The 20,555-nt window shown below is 39.3% G+C and overlaps 2 protein-coding genes across 7 annotated transcripts in view; both read right to left on the reverse strand.

The window, feature by feature from the left end:
• Positions 1 to 1,758: 1,758 nt before the first annotated feature.
• On the reverse strand, positions 1,759 to 9,451 carry ABHD10 (abhydrolase domain containing 10, depalmitoylase). The gene is made up of 5 exons (XM_030471724.1): positions 9,293 to 9,451; positions 5,706 to 5,889; positions 4,704 to 4,815; positions 3,611 to 3,748; positions 1,759 to 2,581 (listed from the first exon to the last, which is right to left on the reverse strand). The coding sequence occupies exons 1-5, from the start codon at positions 9,399 to 9,401 to the stop codon at positions 2,240 to 2,242; spliced, it is 885 nt and encodes a 294-aa protein (XP_030327584.1). The 5' UTR covers positions 9,402 to 9,451; the 3' UTR covers positions 1,759 to 2,239.
• A 4,216-nt stretch (positions 9,452 to 13,667) lies between these two features.
• The window catches only part of PHLDB2 (pleckstrin homology like domain family B member 2), a 56,243-nt gene continuing 49,355 nt past the window's right edge, over positions 13,668 to 20,555 (reverse strand). For all 6 annotated transcript variants that reach the window (XM_030471729.1, XM_030471727.1, XM_030471726.1 and 3 more), the window contains 4 exons: positions 20,269 to 20,415; positions 17,609 to 17,828; positions 14,801 to 14,886; positions 13,668 to 13,995 (listed from right to left, as the gene is read on the reverse strand). In XM_030471729.1, coding sequence (XP_030327589.1) covers positions 13,855 to 13,995; positions 14,801 to 14,886; positions 17,609 to 17,828; positions 20,269 to 20,415 — 594 coding nt within the window. In that variant the 3' untranslated portion in view covers positions 13,668 to 13,854. The remainder of the gene's footprint in view (positions 13,996 to 14,800; positions 14,887 to 17,608; positions 17,829 to 20,268; positions 20,416 to 20,555) is intronic.

The following is a 20,555-nucleotide window of genomic DNA, read 5'->3' on the forward strand; positions in this document are numbered from 1 at the left end:
AGACATTGGAAAAAAGACCTTACCCATAAAAAAAAAAAATCAAGTATTTAATAACTGCTAAAGCGAAGCTTTGAATGACTACTATGCCATTCTTCCAAGAGAAAGACTACGGTATATGCAGACATATCAAGACTTTTCCCTGTCTGAAGTATTCTGGTTAAATTCAGTGTTTAGAGGTATGAATCCCAATTAAAAAGAAAAATAGCTCGAAACTTTTCAGTTACTGAAGTACCTTTAATATGCGTGCACAAAAAGTACATCAAAACAACTCGTTACTTTGAGCCTTAATTAAAATTAATTGCTCTGGAATTACTGCAGTCCAGTTTTTCCAACTTTTTCTTCCAAAAGCAACCCAAGAGCTGTGACAAAAGTAGATTAAAAAAATTGTCACAGGTAAGGTTAAGAGCAGAAAGCTCTTAAGTAACTTGATTTTGATTTGCCTGTGTCTTTAAAACCCACAAAATCTATTCTTCAGGTTTTAATCTGACACATAAAAAGACGGTAACTGTTTAACAATACACGAACATGAACACAGTTCAACCTTCAGGAACGGAAGTGGCTGAGCAATCTGCATAAATTACCTGAACTGATTTTTCTAAGTAAAAAACACATTCCAGAGGTTTTAAACCTTAAATAGTGGACTGCATATTCATTCAAACAGAAAAAAAGTCTACTCCAGAAACAGAAAAACCTGGAAATAAGATTTTATGGAATGTTGCAATTCCTCACAAAAGTTTCCTGACCTACATTGAGTTAGGGAATCAATACACTTGAATTAGAAGGTTTACATCTAAACTAGAGCTGTCTTTTTTACTCTCATACTAGAATTCAATTTTTTTTTTTACATGACAGCTTCTCGAGTTTTGCAGTATTGAAGCCTAAATAAGACTGTACTTCACTGGAACTCACCTGAAATTTAGGGTTTGGAGTTTTTTTGTTTTATTGTTGGTTTTACTTTTTTTGTTTGTGATTTAAAATTAAAACCCACTACCTTAGCAAAGCTCAACATACTTCTACTGACAATGTTAACACTGAAAATGACAATCTCATTAGGAATACCTTACCCCCGAGAGCTTTAGTTTTTTAAGGTAGCAATAGTGATGCCATTTACTACTTGAAATAATAAAGCCAGAAACAACTATGTACTTTTGACTGATGTTTCATATTAAGGCCAGCCTGAACTAATCCCAGCCTCTCACCTAAGCTCCTCTCTTTTTCAAGTGTAAGAATGGCACAGTATTTTTTGACAAAACAGAGATTATAGTCACATTTGAAATTAAATCCACTTACTATTAAATTCTATGGATTTGCGTTACAGGAATTATCCAACTATCAAGTTTCATCTACAAGTTTTGAGGCTTGCACTCGTGCACGTTAAATTTCTAACTCTGAAGACACTGTTCCTAGTAATCTACAGCTCTCAAGTCCCAGAGAAGAGGCAGTGTTGCCCTACGATGTTGTACTCCGCACTTTATAAAGAAGTTACTATGAAAGTAAGAGTCACTATATTGATCCAGTTTCAGTTTACACCAAGATAATATATTGTTCTTTTAATAGTAGGCCCACAAATTAAATACCTCAAGATGACAGCCTGGAGAAGAGGACAGAAGCCCTACTCATAAGCATAGATATAAGAGGTCTGACTGCAATTTGAAGCCCTGCATTCTTTTAAGTGAACTTCTTCCTTACATAGCACCCCAAGCACACCATCAGGGTGTGCCTTCCACTTTTCAACAGTACTTAAGAACAACATAATAGTTTATCTGAAATCTGTTTATTGTGCTTCATTGCTATTTCTAATAATAGTCACATTAGTAAACACTTAAGTTATATTTTGCCTTGCACTGATGGTTTCAAACATAAGATACAAAAATGTTACAGCAAAAGGACAGTATTGAAAAGGTGTCAAAGACACAGGAAATTAAAGTTTTACTGTACAGGCCAATAGTGACACAGACAAATCAACATTTCAGTACAAAAGTGTAGGAAGTCTACCAAAAAAGCTTTAGATGGTGAAGGAGAGGTTCTGAACACAACAGCAGCACTCCTTCAGCTTTGGGACTGTCTGTGCAAATGCAGCATCAATACCTGTATTTACGAAACAGAGGTAAGAAAACAGCAGATGAAGCTCAGCTCCTACAGTGACAAGTCACAGGCATCATCTTATTAAGATCAGGGTTTCTGCTACTTATGGAAAAGAGTCAGGTGTAGAGTTCATGCACTTATGCTACTCTGCAGCTTAAGAGAATGTTGCCAGCTTGTCAATTAAATCATCAACAGTGTTCACAAGAAGTTTTAGATCCTCCTTCTCACTCATCCGATGTTGGCCAGTTTTGCGGAGGATAACATCCACATCTTTGCTCAAAACACGATCAGCAACTTGCATAGAGATCTGCCAAGGGACATCACTGTCCTTCATGCCATGAATAAGTCGTATGGGACATGTTATAGGAATAGGGCTATTTAGCAAACAGTGATTTTCTGCTTCTTGGATAATGTTGTATCTCAAGGAGTAATATCCTTCCTCATTATGCTTTGTTGGAAACCTCCATTCACCTTTTTCTTCTATTTCATTTTGTACCTATAAAAAAAGAGAGCAAAGAATAGACAAGACAGATGTTACAAGCTCTTTGCAGCACCTCAACTTATTTCTGTTCTAAATGCAGCGAAACTTCACCAGGCATAAAATTTCACTTTGTTCATTTTTACTAGCAGAGGAGCTATATTCCTGTTTGTCCAGGGACAAACCCCCCTACCATGTCACAAAAGCTACTCTGCATGCCTCTCCTGCAAATTAATCTAATTAGGATTCACCAAGGAAATTAAGTTTCTCAGTCAGAATCTATCAGAAAGAAAAAGATGCAGAGCCACCATGAACAGTAAGTCTCTTTGGCTTCAATCAGTTCACTTTAAGCAAGAAGAATCCTAGGAAAAAGGAATTTTCCAACAATCAGTCTTTTTCAGTCTTGGCCACAACAGCTATGTCTAAATACCACATTTCCAGAATCTTACCTAAGGTACTATGAAGTGCCTTAGAAAACAAAACAAAACAGAAAAATACTTTAATTATTCTAAAGTAGAGTTATTTATTGCTGCATTTATTTGTCACATTATAACACCTGACTTACTTTCCTTAAGACTGGACATCATTATCAAGGAAGCAACTCAAAGAGACTTCCCACTACCTAAATCTTCTAGTCTTTATAAACATGCTAATTCGAAGAATTCCCTTTCTACACACACAGCCTGTGTCAATCTCATCTCACTCAATGTCATCTCAACTACTTCAGGAGCTACTTCCCCATCCTGGAAAGCAGAGGGATCCAATTTGAATGCAAATATAAGGTACTCAACACTGAAATCGAATGGACCCTAACTCCATGTCCTGTATGCTACAGTAATATAAACACATTCCAGGTACTGATCACACTAGCTTCATACTTGAAGTATTTCGCAGACTTTTAGATTAATGTAAATTTTCAGCTTTTCTCCACCACCAACATGGAAAATTTACAGAAAGATGTGCAGGAAAAGTACAGTTTGAACAACAGAATTTCTTAAATGCGTGATAGATTTTTAGACTGCACAAAAGCCAACAATCAACATTTACCTCAATGGGAAGCTGCTTAAAAGTTGTTACAAGATAGTCTGCTGCTGCAGCTACTCCAACTAGAGCAGCTACTTTATCTGGGCGTGCTATGGCAGCATGAAGCATCAGCCATCCACCCATGCTGGAGCCCACCAGAATCTGAAAAAGAAAGAAAATAAGATATTACTTTACAGGAAATGGCTAATAATTTTTTTCTTCTTTTACAAGTTCTTTTTGTTTAACTACTTGAACCTTGGGCATAATCCTGCTGTCCTTAGCCAGGCAGAACTGCTGTCACCTCCAGTGGAAATTTTGCCTGAGTAAGCACCATAGGATCTGGTATTTTATTATTCTTTTTATTTGGCATGGCTGGTTATTGCTGCCTGAGACTGAAATGCTGTAAACAAAATGAGAGTTGAAACAATTCAGTATCACATGCATACTTTATGTTTCTTTCTTAAAATAAATGCACACAGTAAAGGCTCAGTGCAGTGAAAGAGGTTAACAATAGCAATTCGTAATACAAAATAATTTTAAACAAAACACTAGGTATGGTATTTTCCAGGTTGCAGGAGATTTTAAGTTTCGTACAGTCATTTCTAAAGTAACTGAAGAAGTGCTGCTTCTGCTAGTTTTTGTAAATTATTTTATCATATGGAGTCTTGAGCAGCATGGTCTAGTGTGAGGCATCCCTGCCCATGGCAGGGGGCTTGGAACCAGATGATCTTAAGGTCCTTTCCAATGCAAACCATTCTATGATTCTATGACAGAGTATCCTAACTTGTAACACTCCTGCAAATCCTTTAATTAATGTATCAGAATGGGGCAGTGACACACTTTTCACTCAGAGGGACGACAGCCCTGCTCTGAGCAGGAGGCTCTAATAAACAACCTCCAGGAGGTCCTGCCAACCCACATTTCCAAGATCTTGTGATCCACCTGCTTGCAAAATTGGTCCTGTGAATATGACCTCTCAAATGAGTCAGCTTGAAAGTGAGCAGGTGGCAGTTGTGAAATAGAAGCTACTGTTGACCAGAGCTACTATGGCATATTTTTGATTAATGTTCTATCTTGAGGACAAAAAAGCATTCTATATTTAAAAATAAAATATAACCTGTGGTCCATCTGTAAGTTCATCCAGTATACACAGAACATCTTTTCTCCACTTCCCAAATGTACACTCTTCAAATTTACCATCTGAACTTCCACATCCTGTATAATCAAATCTGAAAAAGAAACCATCAAAATGAAAGTCATCGTACTGTCTACAGCAATATAGAAGCTACCTAAATAGTACCATTTAACCAAATTAAACAGAGACAAGATAACGCATTGAATATTTTCTTACTTAGTCCTGTGTATCACTAGCACCAGAAATCACATGAAAATAGGTTTAAACACAACACAGACAACTAAGTGATGCCATGCTCTCTTATCATTTGATATAACAATATCCAAATTTGCCAGATTTGTATTTATTGTGACAAATTATATTTTTGTGACATATTATATGTTTGTGACATATTATATATTTGTGACAAATTATCAGCCAAAGAACTCCCCTTACAGACAAAAAAACCCCGAACCAAATACTGCAGTTTTAAAAGTATTTTTTAAATGTACAAGCTCTCTTTCAAATGCTACACCCAAATATGAAGACTTACGAAACTCAGGATTCAACCTAGTCTATCAAAGGAGAGTAACACCAAGCATGTACATGATGTTGTAAAACTGCAGAAGACACTGGGTAACTTAAGATTTGGCAGTTAAGAAGCATTCTTATAGTTGTAACTTAAAAAAAGAGAACTCCTGGTCCTTTCTTTTTGATTTTTTGTGCCTATAGCCTTAATGTAACACACAGCACTGGCTAGACTACAAAACTTGATCAGAGAATTTTCTGAATTGCTTTCACAATACATTGTCCTGATTTTCCTCAGTCTTGCCACAGACAGAAAGGCCACATCTGAAGTGGAAGATAGACACTTCTTAGCTTATGCGTACAGCACAGCACGCATTCCAAACCAAACGCCAAAGTCTACACATTTTTGCTAAAAACCCTTCCCCCAACCCACGATACTAATCTTGTTTTCTCAAGATCAATGTAACTTGAATGTACCTGACGAAGGCATGACCCAGAGAGTTGCAGAAATCTTCAAGGGCAGTTGCTTTCTGACCATTCATATTTGAATTAAAGCCTGGAAGGAAAATAACTCCTGGATTCCTGCCTTTTAGTTTATGATAAGCAAGATTTGGTTGATCTGGTCGAGTAAGAAAGCTGACTGATGACTTCAGCCTGCAAACTAATAAAAAGAACTATTTAGTACAACCATCATAAGAACCTTGGCAGAAATACTAATATTTTATAAAACTAGGATTCAGGAAATATGGGCGTCTTACGTGAAAATTAGATGCTTTCATCCAAAAAAATAATTACTTCATTTACTTTTTAATGACTAAGTAGTATTGATCAATCTGAAAGGGAAAGCTGAATGTGATTTATTCTCAAATCATTAAATGCCAACCACGTATGCAAGGAGTTCACTCAGCAGAGTGACTGACTGAAGCCAAATATTAACACATTTGTCTTCATGTTTTATACCATTGAATATGTTTACTCATAGTTTAACTCTTCATTTTTCATCTTTTTTTTCCCCCAGACTGAATTTCAAAAAATATAACTTTGTGACTGAATACGTGCAGTAAGTTTACAATGACAAGAGGAGACAAATCCACAAAATCTACAAAGAAGATGTACAATAGGGAAGTTCAAAAGTGGAAACTGGGAAAGAATCTTGTGACTAACTTTTCCAACATGATAAACATAAAACAACATTAGCATTGTTTCAAACCAAATGATAACATCTAGCCTTTTTCATCATCTCATCAACAGCTGTTTCTGTTTAAGTGAAAGATTATTGCCAGGAACACCAAAAAAAGGCTCACTTTAACACTATGCCATCTTAACATCAGTCCTTTCCTCAGATATGAAGCACATAAGGTAAAAACCAGAATAAAGCTACATTTTCTGTAAATACAAAGCAACACATTAAACACATCTCATAAGAAGAAAGAGTTGACCATTGCAGAGCTATGATTTTCTTATGCCTCTTGAAAAGAGGCACAGATATCCCATTATATGGTTTGGTGTATTCTTACTGTAGAGGTTACATTATTCCAGTACTCAGATTGTTCTGTTTATCCAGAATGAAGCAGCACTTTGCAAATGTATTTTCCACATAGTTTAAAAATGAAAGATCACCAAGTGCAACTTCTGTCAAAGTAACCTGCAATGTATTACATGAGAATTTTTCCTATTAGCATAAACTTAAAATTATTTAGCTTTTATATAGTTTAAGATAATAAACTAGATACATTTGGAAACCAAATACTAAGTTGGACTTGATTATTCACATTAATAACTGAATAATAAAAAAAAAAAGCTGTTTTCAAACAAGGAAAAAAGATTAACACAGGAAATACAAACTAATTAATAACTGTGCTGAATGTCAACAGCTGCTGAAGTATTTAAGTTTAGCCGTCAATTGTACTTGAGGATAAGAAATGATTCGTAGGGGTATTATGGAGACTTAATCCACTCTGACACTCTACTAGCAAGATAATTTATTAAACTGAAAGCTTGGTTGAGACTTCTAAGACTTTGACACTCTTAGGTTAGAAGATGATTAGTTCTTCCATAGCAGGGTACAAAAACAATGCAACTGGCTTCCTAGTGTTATAACTACTGGGTAAATACTGCAAAACCAGGCTGTGACAGTGTCACCCCACTTAACTGTTCTGCAGGTTTGAGTTCTGTTTTCTTGCTATCGGAGAGATTACATTGAAGGGATTTGGGGGGTTTTGCTTGTCTGTCTGTTTTTAAACTTGCACATGCATGAGTAAATGCGGATGCATAACAGATGCAGGACGCAGCTAGTATTTGGCACTTTCCTATAGTCTAACAGACATCATACCACTTGAACTACAGACTGAAACATTAGCTCTCTGAAACAATGGACATTTTCTTCTCCTATTGATGCATCAACTATAATAAAGGAGAATAAATAACAGAAAGGTGTATTCACTCAGATGCATCCACACTATGGCTTTTGGATTGCGTGTGTCTATCAGTACGCCAGTCACTTCTTCACTTGCCAGTAACAGAGGAAATACACCAAGAATAAACTTGACAGAAAAAGAATTGGGAGAATTTTTCTGCCCTTTAAGCTCTGATAACCATCTCTGAAGCCACTGGTTTTCTACCCTGCAGCACTCTGGAGGTGTCCTCACACTGGTTTGACACTGGGCAGGGTTTCAACTGCAGCTACAAAACACAACACAACTGCTGTCTAAGCTATTCCACAAACTAGTATTCCACATTTAACAAGTCATTGTAAGTGCATCAGCAGCAATCCTAACCTGAATAATGTAAAACTCTAAAACAACCACCCTGGCCAATCCAAAAGCAAGGCTTAGTTGAGTCATGCTCTGACTTCCCTTTAGACAGACAAAAACATCAAGAAATGAAGAGCTAGCCATTAATTTCTCCTCCTGATTTCACTGAAAGACCTTGGTAAGAGCAGGGAAACACTTCTAAGGGCGCGAGGCAATACTTAGTATTCATAAAAGCAAGTTACAAACAGAAGGACCTACCTACAGGACCCCCTCTGGACCTAATGTTATGGAATTCTCTTCATATCATAACCACTGTGCAACTTCTGTTTTATAACCACCAGAAATGGGACTGAGACCAGTGCTACATGCCAAAGCCAAAGAAATCCTCTGAACAACTCTGGGAAGGCTCCAGGACTGTGACCTATAGGCAGCAGATTAACACCGTTCTGGAGATAATGGACTCAACGTTGTCCACACCTCATACCATGCAACTGCTATGCTACAGGAGTACGGTGGCCACCAGTTCTGCCAGCAGGATCTGCTGCTTAGCCCAGTCTCAGAGCACCTAACAGCACACTCAATAACCAGCTATTCTGATCACACCACTCTAAACACACAGAAAGAACACCAACAAAACCCCACTGTATTAATGTTATTATGCAGATGCAAAGCGTGCACCCTCAGTGACACGTAAGTTTTAACTCACTTCTACATCGAGCAACCTCAGACGAGGTTCATTACACCAGGAAAAAGCAGATGTCTGTCAAATTTAAGGCACGGAGTAAGTCAAACAAGCACTGAGCCTGGAACAGCACGAAAGGGCACCATGTGTTTGGGCAGGGGACCACCTCACTCAAAAGCAGACGCCAGCAAAGCTTTTCAGGTGCCAGGTAAAACCTCACACATCGGCACGTTTCGCCTCCGAGGAAGCGAACTGGCCCACCTCCTCTTTCCAGCTCCTCAGACAGCAGCGGCGGCAGGAGAAGCCTACCGCGATGCAAGCAGCAGCGCGCAAGCAACTGCCCCGCAGACAGGCGCAGGCTCGGCAGCACCTGCTCCGCCCCACGCCCCGCAGGCCCACCAGAAGCCCGCTCCCGCGGGGGCAGCGGAGCCGCACAGCCCCAGCCGCGGGGACGCCCCCCGCCCGCGCTCTGCCTGCAGCAGTGCCTGCTCTCCGCACGGCCACTGCGCCTGGTGTACGGCCCCGCCGCGGACACGCGGCCTCTCCCCCGGGCTCCCACGCCGGCGGCGGAGGGAGAGGAGAAGCAGGGCCGGAGAACCAGCAGAAGTGCCCCGGGGCCCTTCCCTTACCCGGGAGCCCTAGGGCCGCCCTCAGCGGCGACAGCAACACGGCGGTGGCGGAGGCACGATGCCGGCAGCCGCCCCGCACCAGCCCCGTCACCGCGCCCGCCGCCGCCATGGCCACTGCGGCCCCACCGCCCCGGCGCGCGCCTCACCGCGCACGCGCCACCTGCCTGCGCGAGGGGCACGCGCATGCGCCGCTCGGCCGCCGACATGCGTAGTGCCGGGGGGGGCATCATTAAGTTTAAGAAGTCGAAAATAAATGTTTTGCAAATAAAAGCGCTTAATGAGCGTCTCCTTAGTGTGTGTTCTGGGGAGGGGATCCTCCGTAAAGGCCTCCTTGTACCAGGCAAGGCTGGAGACCCCCATAGTTGAGGTTGCCTGTACACATGTGGGTATAAACTGCCATAAAGTATACATTTGACTTTGTGCCGGAGGGGGACTAGCATCAGGGGCTGCGGCAATAGGAGAAGGGGCGATGAGTTCAAACCTAAACGGGAGATTCAGGTTGGGTATACGGAAGAAGTTCTTTATGAAGGTGCTGAGGCGCTGGCACAGGGTGCCCAGAGAAGCTGTGGCTGCCCCGTCCCTGGCAGTGTTCAAGGCGAGGTTGGACAAAGGGGTTGGAGCAACCTGCTCTAGTGGAAGGTGACCTGCCTGTGGCAGGGGGTTGGAACTAGATGAGCTTTAAGGTGCCTTCCAACCCAAACCATTCTGTGATTCTATGATAATTTGATGCCTGTAATTACATGGTCCTCCAGACGTCCAGAAGGGACATTTCAAACCCTTGTGTCCCTGTCCCGGTCACCTTTCCAGCAACATCAGGACTTGGCCATTCCCTGGTCTGCAGGGCCTCTGAACCAGCTCACACGTCTCCACCCGTCTCTGCTCCGCCTTATTTGTATGGGAATGGTAGCCAAAACAAGGTCTTTATGCACAGTACCTTTTACAAATAGGCGATAGCAGAAACTCAGAAAGGGGGAAAATAACACCAAGAAAGGTCAGTACCTGCAAAGGTAAAGGTGTTTTCCGAGGCCAAGTGTCAGGCTGTTATTTGGCAGTGAAGAAATTAAGATTTTGTAAATGATTATTATGTGGGAAAGCTTGAAAATCTTGAGTTTAGAATTGCATGTAGCAAGGAAAAACAGTGCTCCTAAAGGAACTTGTTTCATTATACTACTAAAAATCATACCCCCTTGGATAAGAGACCCCTACTTACGGAACATGTGTTGCGAAATATATACTGTCTTTAGACAGACAAGAGAACATAAGAGCCAATAATTGTAGATACAGACTGTTATGTAAACAGCAAGCACTGGTTTTCACTGAAATGTATAAAATGAATGTATAAAAGTGGATAGCTGGCAAACTGAGGGTGTGCTAGCTTTGTGGAGTTACCACCTACCATCCATCTCTGCAAACATGAAATAATCAAATTATCTTGACTCTGTGTTAATTGGCTCTCTGTGTACTGAGCGAAGAACCCTGATTTGAGACAACAAGGCCAGCACCTGTTGTCAGCTTTAGGTCAAGGGATGCAGCAGCTAAGGTTTTAAGACTCAAGCCTATGCGGTTTGCAATTGCCCAAGATACTTTAGGGTAAGTGGGTGCTTAGCTCCCATGGGGGTAAGCTTGGAGGGCTTGCATAAGACCATAAAAGATGGTGCCTAATGCCCTGCTTTGCTTACGCTGTCTTGATGCCCATTACTGCAAAACCCACCATGCTTTGTGATGATGATAACAAACTAAGTGAAAACACAAACAAACAAAAACCCACCATAAAACTGCATGGGCTTCTACAGTGAGCAATTCCTCCAATTCAAGTCATGTCTGTGTCAAATACTAGGAAGACTGGGAAACCCTTGAACTTCAGAAATTTCTGTTTTGCAGTTAAACAAAATATATGTCTATATCCAAGGCTGGTGATTGTCCTGGGTTCAGCTACAGCAGTCATTTTTATTCCTTCTTAGTAGCTGGTGCAGTGCTGTGTTTTTGACTTTCAGCCTGGGAACAATGCTGATAACACCGATGTTTTTAGTTGTTGCTAAGTAATGTTTACTCCGACCAAGGACTTTCTCAGTCTCATGCTCTGCCAGTGAGGAGGGGAAGCGGGGAGGAAGCAGGGACAGGACACCTGACCCAAACTAGCCAAAGGGGTATTCCATACCACAGCATGTCATGCCCAGTATATAAACCGGGGAGAGTTACCCGGAAGGCCCAGATCGCTGCTCAGGTCGGGCTGGGTATCGGTTGGCGGGTGGTGAGCAATTGTATCCTCTCCCCTTGTTATTTCCCTTATAATTATTATCGTTGGTGGTAGCAGTAGTGGTTTTGTATTATACCTTAGTTACTGGACTGTTCTTATCTTAACCTGTGGGAGTTACATTCTTTTGATTCTCCTCCCCATCCCTCCAGGAGCAGGGGGAGGAAGAAGGTGGGGAGTGAGCGAGCTGCTGCGTGGTTCCGAGTTACCGGCTGGGCTTAAAGCACGACAGGTGATGCATTTTTTATGACCCTGTTTGAAAAATTTAAAGATACATTATGTATGCAGCAAACAGACTACACTCCAATTCACTGCCACTTGAAAGACTATTTTCCAGAGCTCTTTTGTGTGGAAACACATGGAATGGTTAGATTAAGCACTACTAAGAAATACAAGATTACTTGCACAACTGTATACAACTTTAGAAGACAGGCAGAAATGTCTCAAGACAAAGCATCCAGTGAATATCTAAACCACATGTATTTTTAAAAATGTTTATTGAAATGCCTTCATTGCATCATGCAGGATACAAAAATCATTATTAGAAAACCTTTATAACCATACTTAGGAGTAAAATCAAGATACATCAGGAAAAATAATAATTATATAAACCAAAGCAATTTCTGATAGTGTTTTAAATCATTAGATTACAAGCTGTGATCTGCACAGATGGTAACAATTATCTTGTAGTAACAGTCCCTTCATGATTCAGGTCGAAACTGATGTTCGTCGTGCTACAGCAACCATTATCACCTGTGTGTACCACAAAAAAATTCAACCCGTTCATTACAGATACAAGGTTTAAAAAGTATAACAAAATATTCTGCCAGCATACTTCTATTCTGCTTTCAGTCTTTTATTTGTTCCATCAAAAGCCATCAGCTTTTCATCAAGGATAAAAAAAAAAGGCTAATGTGCTTTCTTCTGTTATACAAACCACATAGCACATAAGTTTGGATTACTGAAATAGAACCTTTAAAGTCATATTATAAGAGACTTTCTTGAAGTTTAGTTCAAATAACTTATGCTTTTGCACTATTACTCGAGGACATGAAAGTGATTTTAAAACAGGAGACCACAGCACCCTTAGTATTTTTGTTGTTTTATGAATCTCAATCTCCACCACTTAAAATTTTCAGGGTTTTTTTATTCATACACTGCTTAGCATAAACTCTTAAAACTTGCCTCTCTCTATTTATTCTATTTGACAGCATTATTCTGTGCAGATATGCATTAAAAAAAAAAAAAAACAAAACCAAAAAACAAACACTTTCTGGGGCTGAAAAATTGGCTCCAAAGAATTTAGGTAGAGGTTTTGATGCTGGCTTCAAAGGAACCAGTGTTTTAGAGGTTTCAGCAAAGCTTTCACCTAGGACAGAGTAAGGTTAGAACCACACCGTGACCTTACTAGATAAAAGAAAATTGCTGTAGGGGCTAAAATCACCTCATTCTATTCAGCAAGGAAAATTAAAAAAACCCCAGACAACTCCTTATGAGGAATATAATACATGTGTTTCCATTTCATATCCATGTGGAAAAATGCATCTTTATAAAGCTATCCTTCTCTTTTTTTGTTGAACTCCATAGATGCACACTTTAAACATACAGTTGGTGTTACTGAATGTTTGAACACACAGAATATCGTAACAATTTAATTACATTAAAAGTTATGAAGAGTTTTGGCACTGTCCCCTTGCAGAAAGTTAGGTACAACTAACATTATGAAAACATTATGATAAGGGAATCGTGTAACTCTTTGGCTCTGTTGTAATACTTAACTACTAAGGCAAGAACTGTGTGTACCTTAGGGTTGCTTTTTTATCTTTTTATAAAATACTTGACTAAAAGTTTTTAAGCCACCTAATCATCTATAAATGTCAAATGCTGCATATTAAAATATATGCTTATTACAACTTTTTGTTCCATTACTAGAATTGTTGCATCCTGATGAGAGCACACACGTTTGTAAACTGTTTAGTATGAATTTATGAAGATGTTCTCCATGTAAGAGAATTTGTAGGAAATTATCATTCAATCAAGATGCTGTAATTAAAATTGCCTGATTATCTGTTTTGGAGCACTACGATTCTCTCAACAGTTTAGCTCTTTCATTCCTATAAAGATCAACTAAAAGAAGTAAACCCCTCCCCCCCCTTTTCAATGCATTTGTAAACCCCTCTCATTCTGAGGTTTCAGGTGCACATCATAAGGAGGATGTTTCAAAGTATTCACTGGCTTTTCAGATTTCATTACATATGGCTAACTTCATATGTTACGTTATTGCAGTATGCCCTATTGCCCCCTTTTATTATAACATGAAGTGGGTGTAGCCTTCTGCGCCTGTAACAATAACATCCATCCATATCCTCATGGCTTCTGGCGAAGGAGCAACCATATAGTATATCCGGTCATGTGTCTTAACACTGAAAGTGAGCAACGGGTTGGGACTCTGAAGTAAAACAGGAAGAAGTGTATCAAAAGAAAGAAATCAAAGCCATTTATTGCTACCAGAAATATAATTACTTGCAAGAAAATTTACGATAGTGTTAAGAAGAAAGATGAAATGCAAAATGCTGTACTACTGCATCCTGCATTGCAGCATTGGAAGCAGAGACATGTTTAAAGTGTTTGTATCCATCATAAACACTTTTTACAATGTATTTCCACTAGGTTATTACAGAATCGTACAGGGCTTCAAACTGTAGTTTCATGCCCAAATAACTCCCACGCTTTGTACACTGGTCAAAAACCACTTTGGGTTTCACAAATCCAAGAGCCAAGGATATATTCATGTTGTTCACAGCTCATTTAAATTACGTGAGAGGTAGGGGATGCCATGAGCTGCCAGTTAATTGCCAGTACCAGTTAACTCCCTGCCTGTGTCAGATGCATACAGCCATCCCTTGATTTGCTAATGCCACTGATTTCAGTGGTCTCACCACTGGACTAAGGAATTCTCTCAGCAAATCCCACTTGGCAGGTAGACACTTATCTCTGCTTTCATTAGTATATAAAAAAAAACCAAACAACCCCAACCAGTAAAAACCATACCAACAAAAAACCAACAACAGCGTTAATCAGTGATGTAGCTTCATCTTCCTTTTCTTCCACTCTTGGTTTGGTTTGGGGTTTTTATTTGTGTTGTTATATCTTTTTCTTTTTTTCCTAATAATGTCAGCTCCCCCCTTTGACTTTACAGCAGCTACCATACTTCGGGTTCTGCTATAGGATACTCTTAAAATAACAAAGTTTACCTTGTATGCGTTCTTTAGATGATCATAATAGACTTCCTCGATAGCTTGAAAATATATTACACCTTTTAACTTAGTTTCATGTTTGTCTAAAAAGGAAAAGAGAGAATGACTTGAGAACTGAAATGAACAGTACTTTGAGAAGCAAAATCTTAATGTGCATTTCCATATATGTTCAGCTGATAAGTAACTGGATTAACACTTCTGCTTGTGAAATCCACAGAAGTCTTCAACCTTTCTTACTAGCTGGTCAGTTTTCCTGCATTTCCAGCATTTCCTACTTGTATATGTTTATTTTCCACATGGTTTTCAAGGAAATAAAGTTTTTGCAATTTTCTCATCTCTTTGCAAGTCACTCCCTTCACTGAAGTATCTGAACACTATGGCTGTTATTAGCCAACAAAAGGACAGATGTCTCTGAGATACATCCAGTCATCTAAGTCTATGAAAACTAGCCAGACTTTACCTAGTTCACAGGCCAAGACCTACAGTTTGCCTTCAAAGGAAAACTATTATGATGAGCAAACTTGAAATACAATTTGGTAGCAATAGCTTTACATTATAATGTCATTTATGCTTGTACTTATTAAAAAATGCTGTGAGGTTAGCTGATTGTAGGCAAGTTTCTATAAGCTCTGACACATGGAAAAGTTTATAGGAGGGTAAAAGCTCCTGGGCACCACCTGCAGCATCAGCGTTGTCTGTTTGCACTGACACTCCAGGTAAAAGCTGAATTAATTAGATGCAGTTTGCCCCTGTTGAGAAATGGAACTCCCCATTTCCTTTGGGGAACCTGAGGTAGGAACGCCTGTATGGAATAGTAACTCCAGGGAGGCTGCTAACAAGGAGTAGGTTGTTATCCAGTGGTACCGTGTTTCTGATACCAATATCCCACTGCAGCAAAGCTGAAATACAGGGTGCATTTTATATGCAAAATGGAGACACAGCTGACAACCTCCTTTTGAAGGCAACAGAAAGAAGCAGATACTTGCAGGAGGTTGATTCTAAACTATTTTAGGTATCATCTGATACTGCCTTCTGTCCCAGCATTAGCTAGTGAATCATTAGGGCAAGGAGGATACAGACTGTGAATTTCCCAACAGTCACAACTATAATGTTTTACAAAGAAAAGGAACGGGGCATAAGCATCTACAGGACTCTCTGTTTTCCTGCAATGCTAAAGAAATTGTTAGATAATCCCAGAGGGGTTAAGATCACAGCGGCATCCGACACTGAAGGACAAACTTCCTTCCACTCCCAGTACTTTTATGTTAGTGGAATGTAATGCATTCTGACCTCAGGTTAGCATCACCTTAACACTGAAGAGTCATGCAGAACATTTTTTATCAGTCCCATGAGAGATTCTGCTGTAATTTTGAACACTCAGGAATGTCAGCTTACATGCTGTCGGTAGGTGCAGGCAGTTTCGAAAGCATCATATGAGGGCAAAAAGAAATCCCAAAGACCTAATGATACAGCATTGGGAACCTCCCCGCCAGGCCCCAGGGGGCCAGCAGAAGTACTGGGGTATAAGATTATAGCACACACTATACTAAGGTAAGTGAAATACTATACAAAGTATACTGTCTATGCAGTACAAGCAAACAGTGATCCGCTCTCCTTTCAAGCCCCACCTGGGGTCTTGGTTACAAGAACATTCCAGATACCCACAAGCTCCCATCATAACAGTCTGTAGAGTTCCCTGTATGCTTCATTTCAGAAAGTGCAGATGCTTCAGTCCCTGCACTAACTTGTTAGACCTCAGGGTAAGTTTTTCGGTCAGTACACTTGCAGAACTAAAACAATATAGCAGTATATTCACTTAAGAGTTCAATTACTCCAAATTTACAACATCAATATTTATTTTGGAAGTCTACTATACATGTAAGATCTAGACAAATCCACACTCACACAAGCAGCTGCATTTTTGTGCAGCTGTATAGAAGTCTTATGAAACTATGTTTGTTGGCTGGAGTCCTTGAGGCATTATGAAAAGTTTTCTTTGGTAATTGAAATTGCATTATGACAACTATACTGCACTCAAGACTGAAACTGTTAACTATTAATATAACCACTAAAAATAAATAAATAAATACCAGTTCCAGATGGGAACACTACTTTATGTTACAGGCCTTGCTAACCAATAAACCAGATGTTAAGAACAAAATAATAATAATTAAAAAAAAAAAGTTTGTCACATTCTTCGTATTATTCCTGCAGACTGGTAAAGAAATGTTCAGTGGGTATGTAATGAATGAATGTAATGAATTCAAATGCGTTTTAAAAGAGATGGACTGAGCAATGCATACCCCTACCATCAATTTCAGTCTGAAATTCCTTAGACCCTCAACATATGGCAATTTCAAAAAGTCTACTCCTGAGTATTTAATTTCCTGAAAGATTTTTCAGCACATCAAGCAATGGGACTGCAGCAGCATTCCATTTAATTTTCATGATAAGTATAATAAATTATATTCTTGTATGAAGGGTACAAGAAATCATTCTGTCACTGGGGAAAGTATATAATATTTAAAAATAAATCATGTGGAGCCATTATTCTGTCTACTGGGGACCTGGTGATCTGTTTTTAACTCTTGCCTATCCACACCTCTCCCTTTGTCTGTTATGCTCATTTCTGCATTACCTGGCATTACGATTGAACGCTATAGGGAAGGGATTGCACAAGCTCTAAGCGTACGTGTGAAACACCCAGTTAAATGGAAATGTAAGTCTTTTTAAGGGCATGTTCATAACTCAGCTGATAGGAAAACAGAGGGGCAGATGTACCCTAGTAGTGATCCTGCAACCTACCTGCATAATAAGTAAAAGTTCTCTTGTTTCTGTCAAAAACAAACCACCGTTTTTTCCATGTTTTAATTTTTCCTCCCATCTTAATCAGAAAGCCTCGGCAGGTCTTCTCTGTGAGGGAGACATGGTAACAGGTCTCTATGTTGTGACCAGCTGTTTCAATGTGACTTCGTAGGTCAAAGTCTTCTTTCCTAACGGGCAAATAGCGAGTCAAGGGACGGGCCTACAGTAAAGAGAAGAAAATGATATTATTTTTAACAGAAGTCATAACTTCTCCTTTACTCTTTCTGCTGCGCAGACATAACCACATGCTGTCTATAGATTCTAAGAATGAATGTAAGAAAAATAAAGAGCTTTTGCTGCAGCCCTAATGTTGAAAAGAAAAAACCTTAGAACTTGTAACTTTACGAAGTGTTGAATAACTTTATAAAAGCAATATTAGAGCATAGGAGTTTCTTGAAGTCATCAGTTGATAAGCTGGTAAAACAGGGGCCACAGCATAGAAAGTCTGCTTTAGAATTAAAACATTTATTAAATGTAAAGGTGTGTTGCTGCAGTAGATGAAGTGCAAGAACTTCATTTGCATGATGTTAAGCAACCCCCTTATTTCTCTGGGCTAGATACTCGCTACACATCTATCTCATTAATATTTTACTGCTAGATGTATTTTCATGCAAAGTATGATACAAATATAAGACAAATAAGAACATGCTATTAGAAGAAAAATTAATAACAAGTGAATTGTAATTGCTAGTTAGTTTTCACAGAGACTTCTGTGAACAAAGTGGAATTATTTTCTTCTGAATGAATTAAATGGGCTATCTAGCTCACAGTCAGTAATTCAGCATACAGAGCTGAAGCGCACCCCTCTGCAAGAGACAGCAAAGCAGCACAGGAAGTGGTGCCTCATTCTTGATTGCAGTTCAAGACTCTGCATCAAGCCTGGATAGCGTCAGCTGGGGGAACCAGCAGGAGGAGGTAGTGATTTGGGAACTTGGCCAGCTGAGGGAATATGCTCGTTTTCTGTCTATACAGACCTCCCCTTCATTTTAAATACGGAAGAGAAGTCTCCCAAGGCTCCTGCTGCAGTCAAGGCGGACAGAGGCTGTGTCACAGGCCGATTCAGAACAGAAGCTGAATTTAGGTGCTTTGAATGATCCATGTAAAGAGCATCTCCCTATCTCTCTCCCCCCTGACTCCAGAGAAGTCAGTGACCTGAAGAATCTTATCTGCCCCTGCTCCATGCCTAAAGTTAGCCTGTTAAATCCCACAGTGAGTCACAAATCAAAGGGACTTTCCCTCATTGCATTCTCAAGAACCTCTTGGCGCAATGGGAGCTGTGTTGCCTGCAAGAACTCAGTGCCCTTCTAAAACCTGCAGTCCTGTATGATACAAGCTGGCACCAGCTTTGGCAAGTACAAAGCTGGATTTCCTTCCCCTAGTTTACATTTCTAAGTGTCAGGAAGTGCTGGAAAAAATAAAAAAAAAAGGTCTTACTGTATAAAGGAAAGAAAAAAGTTAACAATATATCCTAGTCATTTCTGACAGATACATTTTGTCTTCCTGCCAATTCAGTCTTCAGCCTCTCTGCCAAGACTGCCAATTAGCAGTAACTGATAGGGCATTCTATTACAACACATTGCATTGTTGTTTACACCATACTTGAGTTGTCATTAAAATTTCTTAGAAAAAAGTAAAGTACATGTGAAAATTTTGTATCTGGTAATTACATTTTATATAAAAACAAAGGAATGGAAATGTTTAGCCAGAAACAGCTTAAAGTTCCTTTGGGGTTGTCCTTTTGTTCTGATTTAGTGTTGTCTATTAGAAAAGCAAGTTATGTAGGAATTTTTCTTAAAAAATATAATAACAATTCATGAAACAAAAGGTAGTAAAGGTAGAACAGATAAAACCAAAGATATTCAAATATGATATGGAATCTTCCACACTCAGATACATATATTAAGATGGAGACATTGTCTTGCTATACTATACTAATGATAAAATGACTACCTAGTCCATTTGCTGTACCATGTAGATCTTCTTAGTTGTGGTGGAAGAAACAAATAGGTAAGACCTGTAAGCCTAAAGAAAGCTCAAGATACCTTTAAATCCTAATAAGAAGCAAGAAGATGTAGGGGACACTTCTAGTTAAATAGTGTTTCTCATGTGGTGTAGTCCAAGTAACATTAGAAAAAAAACCCATGTCCTCTCTACAGTGGATGTGGAACTGGAAAAGCTTCTTTGTCTGTATTTTTTTCAGTCAAGTATTTGGAAGCATTTCAAGATATTTTATTTATTAAAAGAAAACAACCACCAATCATTTATAAAAATGAACACACAAATTTCTGTTGTTCAGGCTAAAAAATTTTGCTCTGCCCATACTCAGTAATAAACCTTATAGGATTACTATTTATACTTTAGATATAAGATGCTAAATAGCTATCTATGTTATTCTTTAACTTTAAATGAATACTCAGACATCTATCTAAGCCTCCAAGAGCCTAAACATACTTTTAGCAACACAGTTACACCTCAGAAATACTAAATCCATCTATTCAACTGGAAGCAGTTCTGTTTACCATTGGCAGAAATACACTCAGTCCCTTCTGAATATCAAGGGGAACTCTTGCACTTAAACATTTCATGTCAACATATCTCACCTGTGCTCTTTGCTTCTCGCGTATTTTGACTTCCTTTTCAATTAATTTTTGCCTCTGGCTAGTTTCTTCTTCCAATCTTTTCTCCAGTTGTTCTCTGCGGCGCTTCTCTTCCTCCAGAGCTCGTTTTTTAGCTTCCATCTCCCGTTCCTAAATACCACAGCACATGCAGAACTTCAATTATATGTGAAACTATAGTTGGCAATGTAGTTTCTAACCTAGGACTAAATACCTTTTTGCCTCTTAAGTAGTCAGAAATATATATCCAGCAAAGTAGACCAAGAATTGGA

The sequence above is a fragment of the Strigops habroptila genome, chromosome 2, assembly GCF_004027225.2.
Source record: "Strigops habroptila isolate Jane chromosome 2, bStrHab1.2.pri, whole genome shotgun sequence".
In the NCBI taxonomy this organism is placed as follows: domain Eukaryota; kingdom Metazoa; phylum Chordata; class Aves; order Psittaciformes; family Psittacidae; genus Strigops; species Strigops habroptila.

Excerpts from the sequence above, each read along its gene's own strand:
- ABHD10 (XM_030471724.1), bottom strand. The coding sequence starts at position 9,401 with ATGGCGGCGGCGGGCGCGGTGACGGGGCTGGTGCGGGGCGGCTGCCGG. Across the intron at positions 5,890-9,292 it reads GGCGGCCCTAGGGCTCCCGG|TTTGCAGGCTGAAGTCATCA; the intron begins GTAAGGGAAGGG and ends TCTTTTTATTAG. Across the intron at positions 3,749-4,703 it reads AACTTACAGATGGACCACAG|ATTCTGGTGGGCTCCAGCAT; the intron begins GTTATATTTTAT and ends TTTCTTTTTCAG.